The sequence below is a fragment of the Micropterus salmoides genome, unplaced genomic scaffold (genome assembly GCF_014851395.1).
Source record: "Micropterus salmoides isolate LMB-PRFRI ecotype aquatic unplaced genomic scaffold, ASM1485139v1 Ms_hic_scaffold_14, whole genome shotgun sequence".
NCBI classification, from domain to species: Eukaryota; Metazoa; Chordata; class Actinopteri; order Centrarchiformes; family Centrarchidae; genus Micropterus; species Micropterus salmoides.
Window position 1 is genome coordinate 12299181 of NW_024040485.1, and position 13509 is coordinate 12312689.

The 13509-nt window shown below is 37.6% G+C and overlaps 3 protein-coding genes across 5 annotated transcripts; all 3 read right to left on the reverse strand.

Moving 5' to 3' along the window:
- Positions 1-2934: 2934 nt before the first annotated feature.
- On the reverse strand, positions 2935-4828 carry LOC119901924 (chemokine XC receptor 1-like). Its single transcript, XM_038717707.1, has 2 exons — positions 4740-4828; positions 2935-4546 (listed from the first exon to the last, which is right to left on the reverse strand). Exons 1-2 carry the CDS (start codon positions 4814-4816, stop codon positions 3529-3531), a joined length of 1095 nt encoding a protein of 364 aa, XP_038573635.1. The 5' UTR covers positions 4817-4828; the 3' UTR covers positions 2935-3528.
- A 2058-nt stretch (positions 4829-6886) lies between these two features.
- On the reverse strand, positions 6887-8930 carry LOC119901925 (chemokine XC receptor 1-like). The gene is made up of 2 exons (XM_038717709.1): positions 8812-8930; positions 6887-8643 (listed from the first exon to the last, which is right to left on the reverse strand). Exons 1-2 carry the CDS (start codon positions 8916-8918, stop codon positions 7665-7667), a joined length of 1086 nt encoding a protein of 361 aa, XP_038573637.1. The 5' UTR covers positions 8919-8930; the 3' UTR covers positions 6887-7664.
- Positions 8931-9055: 125 nt separating this feature from the next.
- On the reverse strand, positions 9056-12285 carry xcr1b.1 (chemokine (C motif) receptor 1b, duplicate 1). 3 transcript variants are annotated; one of them, XM_038717710.1, is made up of 2 exons: positions 12178-12285; positions 9056-11720 (listed from the first exon to the last, which is right to left on the reverse strand). In XM_038717710.1, the coding sequence occupies exon 2, from the start codon at positions 11694-11696 to the stop codon at positions 10644-10646; it is 1053 nt and encodes a 350-aa protein (XP_038573638.1). In that variant the 5' UTR covers positions 11697-11720; positions 12178-12285; the 3' UTR covers positions 9056-10643. The 3 variants fall into 3 exon arrangements, with proteins under 3 accessions (XP_038573638.1, XP_038573640.1, XP_038573639.1); XM_038717712.1 differs by having other exon boundaries at positions 9056-11700; positions 12178-12271; XM_038717711.1 differs by having other exon boundaries at positions 12097-12181.
- Positions 12286-13509: the final 1224 nt, after the last annotated feature.

Below are 13509 nucleotides of genomic sequence, written 5' to 3' on the forward strand. Positions count from 1 at the left end.
ATAGTTTTTGCACATGCAGGGCTCTGCTGTCAAGTTAGCAAGAAACAATATGCAACATCCGGTTTGACTTTCAAATTAAAACATTGTGAAACATCGAAGTTTGGTTGGGTTTAGGCACCAAAAGTACTTAGGTTTAGGAAAAGATCATGGTTAAGATAACTACATTACTACGTTACGTTTACGCTAAAGGGATTCGTTGAACTATGAGGCTAAAGGTTGCCATGTGAGTTGGAACCAGATGCTGAAGGACCTGACAAAGTGTAGGTATGTGACGCCCCAGGAATGAGAACAAGCTGGCCTGTCTTGTTTGGTCTCTTTAGTTTAGTGTCTTTCTAGTCTCACATCTCTCAGCTACTCTTCTGCTTTCTTACAAGCCAATATTGCAACAGCAACCACCAAATATAGTTTTTGCTGCTTGCACTGTTGTCTTTCAAAGACTCTCTGCCATCCGTAAACTTAAATCCCTTTCGGTTGCTACCCACCTTCTACTGCTGCTCTACAAAAGCATAATTCAACCCATCCTTCTTTACTGTTCAATCTGTTATTTCAACATACTCACTGTGACCAATAAGAACAAATTTACACGCATCACAAATAACACCTCCAAAATAATTACAGCACATCAGTCATCCTCTCAACACATTCTTCTAGAATCTAATCTAATCTTCAATGAGAGCCAGTTTGTTTATCTTCCACAATCTACAAGAGTAGTTCACGCCACCACATGACGCATCAGTTTTCTGGTTTCTAACTGCTCTCTATTTTCACTGTTCAGTTGCAATTGACTGTTTGCCAACCCCCTTCCCCGGACAGGGACTGTCCAATCATAGGTTAGAAACTGTAACTAGGCAAGGCAGGTCTGTCTGTCAAGCTTTGTATATCTTTACATGTTTGGATGGTGTTTTGCTTTTCTTTACACAAGCAAACACACAAAAGAAAACTCTACAACTCTAACTTAGGCTGCAATCCTACTTAGTATTACTACCAAGGTTAAGAATTAGAATATAATTAGCATTGGTGGCACATCACTTTGTTGTATTCACCCACTGAGTGGAACCTTGTCATGGATGCTATTGGAGTCAGCTGAAATGTTACAAAGGCAACGTTAAACAGGCGCTACAGGCTTAGCGTCAGTAACTAAGGGAGACGGGGCTGAGCTAACAGTCATGAGTCCAGTCTCAGAAAAAAATCCCAACTTAAGACTTTATGTGCCCAGTGCCAAAAGATCCAGTCATGGAGTATATTGCAGACATAAAAAGGCAGGATCAGAGTGAGGCAGAGATCATAAATGATCTGTTGCAGAAGCAAGGTTGTTTCTTCAGAAGAACCCAAAGGAGGAATCTGTTTCCAAGCACACTGGTGCAGAAGATGAGAGTCAAGCACACAACATAGACATGACGTTTAACATGACATTTTATCTCCGAGCTAAGTTCACTGTCATCGTAAAACATAACATAGAAGCCATTGTTTACTTGTTGATGTCTTGTGAAGTGATAATAGCTCCGACAAATACATGGAGATAGGATGTTTATTCAATGCTGTAAAATATATTACATTTGCACACAACTTTCAAATGAATTTAATTAAAGAAACCCTGCAAAACAGCTGGGCCAGAATCTGTCTCCCCATCCACCCTGAAGCACTGCGCCAATCAGCTTTCTCCAGTGCTCACAGACATTTTTAACACCTCACTGGAGACATGCCATGTGCCAGCCTGCTTCAAAGCCTCCACCATCATCCCTGTCCCCAAAAAACCAAGGACCGCTGGCCTAAACGACTACAGACCCGTCACCCTGACTTCTGTGGTTATAAAGTTCTTTGAGCGCCTTGTGTTGTCCCACCTTAAATCCATCACAGACCCACTCCTGGACCCCATGCAGTTTGCCTACAGAGCCAACAGGTCTGTAGATGATGCAGTAAACATGGCCCTTCACTACATCCTCCAGCACCTGGACTCCCCAGGAACCTACGCCAGGATCCTGTTTGTGGATTTCAGCTCTGCTTTCAACACCTTCATCCCGGCCCTGCTGCAGGACAAGCTCTCTCAGCTGAACGTGCCTGATTCCACCTGCAGGTGGATCACAGACTTCCTGACGGACAGGAAGCAGCATGTTAAGCTGGGAAAACATCTTTCTGACTCCAGGACCCTCTGCACCGGTTCCCCTCAGGGCTTCTTTCCCCTCTGCTCTTCTCCCTGTACACCAACAGCTGCACCTCCAGTCACCAGTCTGTCAAGCTCCTGAAGTTTGTGGATGACACCACCCACATTATAATATCATTGTATTATTTTTTGGATGCTTGTAAATTTTTTGATCTCCTTACTTTTTAAGTACTGTAAGCACCAATGTATACCAAGGCAAATTCCTCGTGTGTGAAAATGTACCTGGCAATAAACCCGATTCTGATTCTGATTCAGATTTTTGGTTTAGTATTTGTACTCATCCCTACCTAAATATTTCCATGTAAACATATCTGTGGGGAGTAAAGAGGTCGGAGCCTACACGCCAAACTGTAACTATTATTCCTGCTGTATTAAACATTTCATGTGAGTTGTGTGACTGAAATGTTGCTGACATCAAGCCTACTACACAGGTCATATCTAGTGTACAGTGTATCTTAATAAGTGAGTCAAGTGCATTAGATTGCAACAATCTAATGATGAAAGTGTAATTTTTCAGCCAGTGCATAATAACATAATAAACAAAAAGTGCTAACTTTAAATGGAAAAATGGAACATTTCTCCAATCCCCCCAGCGTGTTTGAGGAAGTAAAAGATTATGTCTCTACTTGTGTGTCACACATTTTGAATAGGCAGGACAAAACCAATTATCACAATATGTTCTTTGTTAACTTGGATAAAATCATCCCTATTTGATTTGTCAAAATAAATAATAATAATTCACATCACACATCATTAATTTACACATACACTTACAAGGTTTGTCTGTTCAGTTTATTCAATTTCATTTCATATTCTCAAAATTTGAATCATTTCAAATTCTTTAGCTTTCCTATTCACTTTTTACACATGTAATTTACCAAACTGAATAGATACATGGATAAATATGCTGTAACATATTTCAAAGAGATAAAATGCAAAAGGAACCTAATCTTGAGCATGCATTCAGTACCCCTGTTTGCTGTTTTTGTGAGTAATTGTATTGTCCGTTTCTTATATAGTTAATGTATCTCACTTGGACTTTTTTCAGGTAATGCTTCCATGTCACAACATTTGGTTTAAAAAAGCTCCAGCAACAACATTCCAGCTTACTTTTATTAAAACATATTACAGTAACAGCACAGCAATGTTCATTCATAGGGGCTGAGAAAGTGCACTGAAAGCCTTTCCACACATCATCATATAAACTGACGTGTTTTACCTTTTTTTTTTTTAATACATATTATCAATTACTTGGTTAATTTACAAGAAAGTGACATAAAAATAATACCTATATAATACATATATTTTGTAGAAATAAAATTATAAAAACAAACTATATTGCATTGTTTAATTTCAAAAGTGAACGTCTAGTTGGAGGGTAGTTCCAAAATAACAGTAGAGTTTCGTGCTATAAAAGTCACATTCTGAGTAACGGAAGTGCTCTGGCCAGTGCTTCGCTCCCTGCTCTTCCTCCTGGGACTCCCACAGTGTAAAAGCTGCAAGAGATGTCTTCGCAACTTTTGCGAGAGCATATACAGCAGAGGGTTCATACAGCAGTGAGAAAAAGCAAGTATACGACAAATCGAAAAGGCAATTTCAAAGCGTTCAAGCGCGTTACAGCCTTTGGGGTTATAGATAGACTCAATGAAAAGTAAGATGTTGTAAGGTCCCCAGCAGATGAAGAAGGCTGTAACAATACATAACACCACTATTACAGTCCTGTGCCTTTTTCTGTTTGAAGCCTGAAAAACGGTCTTGAGGATGGCAGAATAACAGAAAACAATGATGACAAATGGGAGGAAAAAGAGCAGTGACACTTGGAGATAATATCCCAGTTTGACATCAGAGTCATCAAAGGGAGAATCACACACGTACCCCTTGTGTGAGTTAGTTTCCTTTACTTTGATAGCATCACTTATGGATGCAGCAATGCTGATGGTCCATGCAGCTGCACAGGCGGCCATTGCACACATCTGCCTCCTTACAGGTTTGCTCGGCCAGATGTGCAGCACCACTGTTATGAAACGGTCCACAGTCATGGCAGTCAGCAGAATGACGCTACTGTACGAACCAACAAAGTATGCTGCAGTCATAAATTTGCAGGCAAAGTCACCAAAGACCCAGTGGTGCAGGCTCTGAACTGCCCAGAATGGAAGTGTGACAGTGAAGATGATATCAGAGAAGGCCAGGTTCAGGACAAACAGATTTGTGACATTTTTCAGCTTCTCGTAGAGGACAAGAACGCATAAGAGGAGAATGTTGCCTGTGACACTGAAGATAAAGATCAAAATAAAGAAAGCACCGCTGATGGTTGCAAAGTCAAATATGTCAGGACAGAAATATTCCACATCACCACTGTCTGTGTTGTCCTCCATTGTAGGTTTTCTAGAAAACACAAAGACAAACCTAAAATTGGCACAACATACTTATGACTGTGCACGTCTAGACCCTTTTAACAACTTGTGATTTTAAAAAAACAACTTCTTTGTAAAATTGATTAAAATGGTGAGCAATTAAGTACTAAGTAGGTTACTGTTAAAATATGGAGCGCAATCACAGTAAGAACTAAGCAACTTACCCTGAACAACGGCGGTCAGGTCTTGGGCTGATCTGCACTGTGGAGGAAAAGTTGTGATGTACTAGAGTGAACCTCATGGTTCCTGTTTTTGTTTCCTATGAAGCGATCTCATCAGTTTTCCCGTTTCAGCATTAGTACGCTTTCAATGAAAGCAAAATGCAGACATGCAAACTATGTGAAAAAGGCAACATATTTGCGAAACAAACCCCTGTAGGTGGTGTCTGGGGGCATTTCCCCTCAGAAATTATTTTGTGATTTTAACATGTAAACGAAAAATTCAGGTGTACTCTGAAAATAAAATAAAGTTATGTTTGAACTGTTCCTCATTGTTATTGTGCCTGGTTTCAGCTTTGAAGACATGATGACTGCAACAGTGGGTTTACTTTACTATAATTGCTATTCAGTGTTTCTCCTAGGATTGAGTTGTAGCAGTAGAGATGAAGCAAATTTGTTTTGTGTGTGCTCACAAAGTGCTTCCTGCTTTATATCTGGATATAAAACACCAACACAACATCTATGTATGCAAACAAATTTAGGTGGGCAGGTGTTTTGTGGGTCCACCCCCAAGAAAATGTAATGTTTTCCAATAAAGAAATGTGCAATTTCACATCATTTTGGACCATTATTATTACCATATCAGTGGACAAAAAGTTAGAAAAGCTAGAGCAGATTGTAAATTAACAACACTGAAAAAATTAAACTTGCTAAAGAAGTCTGCTGGGGAGGAATTATAACCATTGGACCGTTAGAAAAGTAATTTTGTTAGATTTGATGCTCTCCACAATGATTGTACGTTCAGGGCACAGCACCCTGAGCCGTTTTGGGCCTTTTATTAGCGTCACTCATTCATTCAGCTGACCATAATAAAGGACACTATAAGGTGTAAGACATTATATGGTACCAAACAAAGGAAAAAAACAACAACCATCCCTACAATCAATTTTCAAGTGGTCATAGCGGACATAGCAGAATGTAGTAATAATTAAAGGTATGAGAAATTATAAGGTCAGGGGTGATCTTCCAAGCTTGTTCCACCAGAAGAACCCAATGAAGGAACCTGTCTCCAAACACACTTGTTCTGATTTTATTTCTGGGCAGAATTCACTGTCATTATAAAACATATCATAGAAGACACTGTTACAGTTACTGCCAAGGGTAATTGTTTACTTGTTGATGTCTTTTCCATCCAATGCTGTAAAATAGATTTTGCATTTGCAAACAACTCTCATTATGACTTTATCAATAGATACGTAAATATTCTGCACATATCATGTCATTTAAGACATTTAAACTGTAATGGAAACCTGAATATGGAAAAGATGGATATTGACTGAAACTTGATAATGTTGAATTAACGTCCAAAAATGTGGAATTAAACATATGTAGTCAAAGCCAATAATGACATCATACTGACACCATTTTGTTTCAGAAATGTAAATGATTTTAAAGTTAGCCTACTACACTGGTCATATGTAGTGTACAGTGTATTTAAATAAGTGGGTCAAAGAGAACTGTGATGACAAAGATCTAATAATGAAAGTATAACATTTCAGCCGTTGCATAACATAATAACCAAAAGTGCTTACGGCAAATGGAAAAACAGAACATTTCTCCAATCCCCCCAGCATGTTTGAGGAAGTAGAAGATTATGTCTCTACTTTTGTCACACATTTTGAATAGGCATCGACAAAACCAACTATTCGCAATTTGTTCTTTGTTAACTTGGATAAAATCATCCCTATTTGATTTTTCAAAAAAAAAAAAATTCACAGCAAACATGTCATTAATATACACATGCACTTACAAGGTTTGTCTATTTAGTTTATTCAATTTCATTTCATATTCTCAAAATTTGAATCAATAATCTCAAGTTTAATTTCATCCAAATTCTTTAGCTTTCCCATTCACTTTTTACATAAATTATTTACCAAACTGAATAGATACATGGATAAATATGCTGTAACATGTTTCAAAGAGGTAAAATGCAAAAGGAAACCTTATCTTGAGCATGCGTTCAGTGTCCCTCCAGGTACTATTTGCTGTTTTTATGAGTAATTGTATTGTCCGTGTCTTATGTATTGCACTTGGACTTTCCTCATAATTTTAAATCCAGGTCATGCCCCCATGTCACAACATTTGGTTTTACCTTATTTTATTTTATTTTTTTTGCACATATTATCATTTACTTGGTTAATTTACAAGAAAGTGACATAAAAATAATACCATATATTTTAAAGAAGTGCAAAATATTAAAAAATATCTAAAAATTAAATAAATACAAACTATATTGCATGAAAACATTAACAGACTGAACAAATGAAGAAGGCTATAAGAATACACAACACCACCATTACAGTCCTGTGATTTTTTTTGTTTGAAGTCTGCAAAACGGTCTTGAGCATGGCAAAATAACAGAAAACATTAATGGCAAATGGGAGGAAAAAGAGCAGGTCTTCTTTAGTTTCCCCATTCACTTTTTACATAAATAATTTACCACACTGAATAGATACATCGATAAATATGCTGTAACATATTATACACATCAAAGAGATAAAATGCAAAAGGAAACCTTATCCTCTTCCTTATCTTAAATCCAGCCCATGCTATTATTTTGCAACATTTGGTTTTAAAAAAGGAAGAAGTGAAAACAGCTCCAGCAACTACATTTCAGCTTACTTTTCTTAAAACATATTACTGTAACAATTTCAATTTTCATTCATAGGGGCTGAGAAAGTGCACTGAAAGCCTTTTCTCACATCATCATATAATCACATGCTTTAACTTGTTTTAAACATATTATCAATTACTTGGTTCATTTAAAAGAAAGTTAAAACTGAATGATGTATTTTAAGGAAATGTACATAACATAAAAAAATAACTTTAAAATTAAATAAATACAAACTACAGTTTATCACATGAAAGCGTTTACAGATTGAACAAATTTTTCAATTCAAAAGTGCTCTGGCCAGTGCTTCGCTCCCTGCTCTTCCTCTGGGGACAATCACAGTGTAAAAGCTGCAAGAGATGTCTTCGCAACTTTTGCGAGAGCATATACAGCAGAGGGTTCATACAGCAGTGAGAAAAAGCAAGTATACGACAAATCGAAAAGGCAATTTCAAAGCGTTCAAGCGCGTTACAGCCTTTGGGTTTATAGATAGACTCAATGAAAAGTAAGATGTTGTAAGGTCCCCAGCAGATGAAGAAGGCTGTAACAATACATAACACCACTATTACAGTCCTGTGCCTTTTTCTGTTTGAAGCCTGAAAAACGGTCTTGAGGATGGCAGAATAACAGAAAACAATGATGACAAATGGGAGGAAAAAGAGCAGTGACACTTGGAGATAATATCCCAGTTTGACATCAGAGTCATCAAAGGGAGAATCACACACGTACCCCTTGTGTGAGTTAGTTTCCTTTACTTTGATAGCATCACTTATGGATGCAGCAATGCTGATGGTCCATGCAGCTGCACAGGCGGCCATTGCACACATCTGCCTCCTTACAGGTTTGCTCGGCCAGATGTGCAGCACCACTGTTATGAAACGGTCCACAGTCATGGCAGTCAGCAGAATGACGCTACTGTACGAACCAACAAAGTATGCTGCAGTCATAAATTTGCAGGCAAAGTCACCAAAGACCCAGTGGTGCAGGCTCTGAACTGCCCAGAATGGAAGTGTGACAGTGAAGATGATATCAGAGAAGGCCAGGTTCAGGACAAACAGATTTGTGACATTTTTCAGCTTCTCGTAGAGGACAAGAACACATAAGAGGAGAATGTTGCCTGTGACACTGAAGATAAAGATCAAAATAAAGAAAGCACCACTGATGGTTGTAAAGTCAGATATGTCAGGACAGAAATATTCCACTTCACCACTGTCTGTGTTGTTCCCCATTGTAGGTTTTCTAGAAAACACAAAGACAAACCTAAAATTGGCACAATGTACAAAAAATAAGTACATCTACACCCTTTTAGTAATTAGTGATTTAAAAACAAAATTTCATTGTAAAATTTAATATGAAGGTTACTGTTAAAATATGGAGAGCAATTACTATAAGAAATAAGCAACTTACCCTGAACAACGGCGGCCACGTCTTAGGCTGATCTGCACTGTGGAGGAAAGATTGTGAAATACAAGAGATAACCTCATGGTTCCTCTTTTTGTTTCACATTGCTGCATCAGTATTCTAGTTTCAGCATTAACACACTTTGAATTCAAGCAAAATGGGTGTCATAGGTTTGTCTTTTGTAAAGTTACCTTGAAACAGCAGTGATTTATGAAGTTATTCACTATTCAAAACAGAGACAGTCCAGAACTTAAACGGAGTGATTTTTATTTCATTGTAAAGCATATTATCATGTGAAAACAAACACTTTAACAAATCAATTACCTAAATGATCAAAAGCAAAATATTTTCCCTTTTACTTGCATGATTCTGGAAAACAGTAATAATAAAAATATTAAATATTTGATTGAAATGATTGGTATGAAGACATAAAGTAACACAGTTATTCAAAGAATCACATCACATACAGTCATTTTATCCATAATACAATATAATAATATCATCAGTTTATCAGCATTCTTTTGAAATCACGTGCAAGCAGACAGAGACACAGGGCTCATTGTTCTTGATTAATAGTGATTGAAAACTACAAGAATATTGGATAAAATTATGGATGAAATACAATACATTACATATCACTTTTGTCAAATAAAAGCCTCATACATATACACTCAGTGCATCAGTTACACCTTCATTATAATGGGTAGGACCCCACCTTTGCCCCAGAACAACCTAAATTCTTTATGGGTCGGATCCAGTAAGGTGTTGGAAACCTTCCTTAGAGATTCTGGTCCATGTTGACTTGACAGCATTACACAGTTGCTGCAGATTTGTCAGCTGCACATTGATGCTGCTTCTAGTTGTCCCACATACCAAAAGTGCTCAACTGGATTGAGACCTGGTGACTTTGGAAAACACTGAACTTGTTACCAGCCAGCTTGAGATGATGTGTTTTCTGTGACATGTTGTGTTATACTGATGGAAGTAGCCATTAGAAGATAGGTAGCAGCAATACTTGGGTAGGCTGTGGCATTTATATGACTGAATCAGTAGTTGTTGAGGGGTCTAATGTGTCACATGGCATAAATGCAGCTGGAGCCCTGAAGGTCCAGGGCTTGTGGAAAATGGTGTTCATTAATGGCTGTTAAAAACAGAGATATAGAATAAACAATTATATTACAGCGTTTACCAAAAAACGGTCTCATTACAACAGTTTGTAAATTGAAATTGAGTTTGTAACTCCCTTCTGCTATGAAGCAGACAATATACAGCAATATCAAAGCAATAATAAAAATAAACAGAAATAGGGCTGGGCGACAAGGCCAAAAATGATATTACAATAAAAAAATCATATCATTTGATATCGATAATTGTCACGGTAAATGTCAAGTTTAAAGGCTGATTTTATGATTATCATTATAGTTTTTTTCCCAGCCCTAAACAGAAATTAACTATCATCAATGGAAGTGCTGTGGAGGAATTTGAGCTCAAGAGTCTGATAGCTTCTAATATTTAATATAGAAACCTGCTCTGCAGTCTGGTGGTGTGGCAGTAGAAACGACTATGTCTCTTCCCAGAAGGCAGCAGGGTGAACAGGCTGTGGCTGGCCTTGGTACAGTCCTTTAGTATACTTTGAGCTCTGCGTAGGCTCCTCTCCTCACCGATATCACTGATGCTCGGGAGATGAGTACCAATGATCTTCTGAGCAGTTTTAATCTCCCGCTGCAGAGCCCTCCGGTCCTTTACTGTTTTAAGCCTGGAGTTTTTGTTGTTTGCGTTATATATTAGATTTTTTATTTGGTATTATTTCGTCATTCCAGTTTCACTTGTGCTCTCAACTACATCGAAAACTCTTCACCACTTGTCTGCGATGTGATTGTGACTCGGCTTTGCCTATTGCCGATGCTGCTATTGGTGTGGCCCAAGCCCTTCAGCATTTTCTTCAAGTGGTTTTTGAATTTAATACCTACAAACACGTAAAACACAGGGTTTAGGCAGCAGTGTGAAAAGGCAAAAAGCCGGCTAATGTAAAAGGCGTAATCCAGTAGTTCTGATGTGTCACAACCTTCAGCCACATCGTTTGAGTTTGCAGGTGGTTTAGGCCAGGAATACAATGACCGCAGAAATATAACACTATTGTAAGGTGCCCAGCCAACGAAGAAAACAACCATGAGGGTAAAAATGAGTTTTAAAGTTTTGTTCTTTCTTCTTTGGGCAGTAGGACGCAGCAACCTGCACATGATCTGAGAATAGCAAAACACGAATACCACCGAACTCAGAATGAAAAGAACATTTTGCTGGTAGATTCCCCATAAAGTCCAGTAAGAATTCCTGTATTCACAGAAATTCTGGTTCTGGACTTCGATGAACAAGAAGGCTGGACTGGCAACCAATATGCTCACTGCCCAAATGACCACACATGTGAGGACACTGTAGAAGCCCGTGGTAGACACAATGCCAGACAGAGGATTCATGACAGCTACATAACGGTGAGCAGTCATCAGGATGAGGAGAATACCGCTGCTGTAGAAGCCGACGTAGAAGACAAAGTTGACTATTTTGCATGCAGGTTCCCCTAAAGTCCATCCATACATGTGGTAGTAGGCCCAGAAGGGCAGACCTGCGGTGAAGAAGAGATCCGATATAGCCAGGTTCAGGATGAAAGTGTTGGTGAGGGATTTCAGATTCTCATACTTGGCCAGAATCACAATGACCAGGATGTTGCCAAACAGACTGAGGACCACCACAATGGAGAAGAACACTGGTGTGAAGCTCGCTCCAAACTGCACAACGCGTGTTTTATTGCACACTTCATCTTCATAGTCGTAATAATCATAAGTGGAGTTTGTGGTGAGGTCATAGGTAGCTGTAAAGTCTTCAGTTGAAGCCATATTCCTTCAGCAAGAAGAAAAAGTCTGAATTTATGAAAAGGTTTTGTTAGAGGGGTAAATCAAACTTGCTTAATGATTATTATATTATAAAAAAAGTTTTTCATAGATTTCTAATGTGTGACTAGACTATTACATGATTGTCTAAGTACATGAACACATTTTGTCTGGGAAACATAGTTATCTAATATCATTAGATAACTATGCATTAAAGCTAGACTTTCAAAATAAGAAATACAACATTCTTTGTTTCTTATCACACTGGCGATGAAATGGGGAAAAAGACTGCTATTGTTTTATGTCATTATATCCACATTAGAAATATTTCAGTGAAACACTTTTTTTAACATGATAATAGTTTATTTCTGTTTTATAACAAAATACAAAACACTGTAAACTTTACCTTCAGTACTGCAAACCTACCCTACCATATGAGATATCTTTATGATAACAAATAAGACTAATGTGGAAACAAATACTGTACCTGCAGTGTCCACACACTGGAGTCCTTCCTGAAGATATCACTGAAGACTTGGTGAATTGTTCCTTAAGTATCAACCACAAAGGTGAACAGAAATCAATTCATGTGACAAGACAGGTCCTCTTTTATCGTAAAAGTATGTTTTTGTTGACCACTACATTAGTGAAGTGAAAGGTATTTTAGAGGTTCAAGAAATAAACATTTTACATTTGTGTAACTGTTAGGTGACAGTTGCACCTGTAACAGTACAAGTTAACTATTTTAATTTCCCAATAGCAACTTTCCACCACAAATAAAAAACGATTATTATTAATCATTATTTTTAAATAAACTAACAATAACTGCGAACACAATCCAATAGTGCTGCAAACACAAGTTGTGGATAATTTTACTGAATAATTGATTCATCATATAGCCTATAAAATGCCACTTCAAATGTTTTGTTTTATTTGACCAACAGTCCAACACCAAAATATATTATTATGAAACCGAAAATGTAATGGAACTGGTAGCACTAGTGAATCTTTTGTTTTTTGCTTAATATATAACTTAGACTAATCTATTATCCCAAATAGTACTTAATTTTCTGCTGAATTACTAAGGATTAATAAACATGTAAAACAAAATAAACGTGTGTGTATGTATGTCTTTTCCTTATTTTCTTGCCTATACAGTTGGTCTGAAAATTATTATTTATAAGATGGGTGTCTCCTTTGGTCCTCGGGGCGGCTGTGGCTCAGGAGTTAGAGCAGGTTGCCTGTTAATGGGAAAGTTGGTGGATCAATCCCTGGCTCCTCCTACTAATACTGAACCCCAAATTGCCAGTGTAGGCTCAGTGAATGAATGTGGGTGAATGCAGATGTAGTGTAAAAGTGCTCTGAGTGGTCAGAAAGGCGCTAAACAAATATGGAGCATTTACATCCTTTCACTTAATTGATTTAACCTTTATTTAAACAAGGTAAGTTGACTGGAAATACCAGCTTTTTTACAGCAGCGTCCTGTTAGCAGGATAACAGGAACTTAAGAGCCAATAAATAAAAGTTAAATAGTGAATAAGCTACAGTCTCAGTAAAAGCAGCTGCAGGCAGACTGGTTATTGAGAATGATCTTAAACTACTGCACTACCACCAAAGTCATTATTTTTCTGGGTCAGCTCTTGTTCTGGCCCCCTGGAGAATCCTAAATATTAAGAACTGTCTTTTGTTGTTGTTGGTTGGTTGTTTTTTCTCCTTTTTGTGCATTTATTTATTAAGGTTTTTTATGTTCTGTTTTTATTATTCACAAAAATATAATAACAAAATTAGGTTAAAATCTAAGACATTTAGGGACCTTGTG

What these genes read in the sequence shown, in the direction of transcription:
- LOC119901924 (XM_038717707.1), bottom strand. Translation starts at nt 4,816, where the DNA reads ATGAGGTTCACTCTAGTACATCACAACTTTTCCTCCACAGTGCAGATC. An exon ending in CCTGACCGCCGTTGTTCAGG is followed by an intron (nt 4,547 to 4,739) that starts GTAAGTTGCTTA and finishes TGTGTTTTCTAG; the next exon opens with AAAACCTACAATGGAGGACA.
- LOC119901925 (XM_038717709.1), bottom strand. Translation starts at nt 8,918, where the DNA reads ATGCAGCAATGTGAAACAAAAAGAGGAACCATGAGGTTATCTCTTGTA. An exon ending in CGTGGCCGCCGTTGTTCAGG is followed by an intron (nt 8,644 to 8,811) that starts GTAAGTTGCTTA and finishes TGTGTTTTCTAG; the next exon opens with AAAACCTACAATGGGGAACA.
- xcr1b.1 (XM_038717710.1), bottom strand. Translation starts at nt 11,696, where the DNA reads ATGGCTTCAACTGAAGACTTTACAGCTACCTATGACCTCACCACAAAC.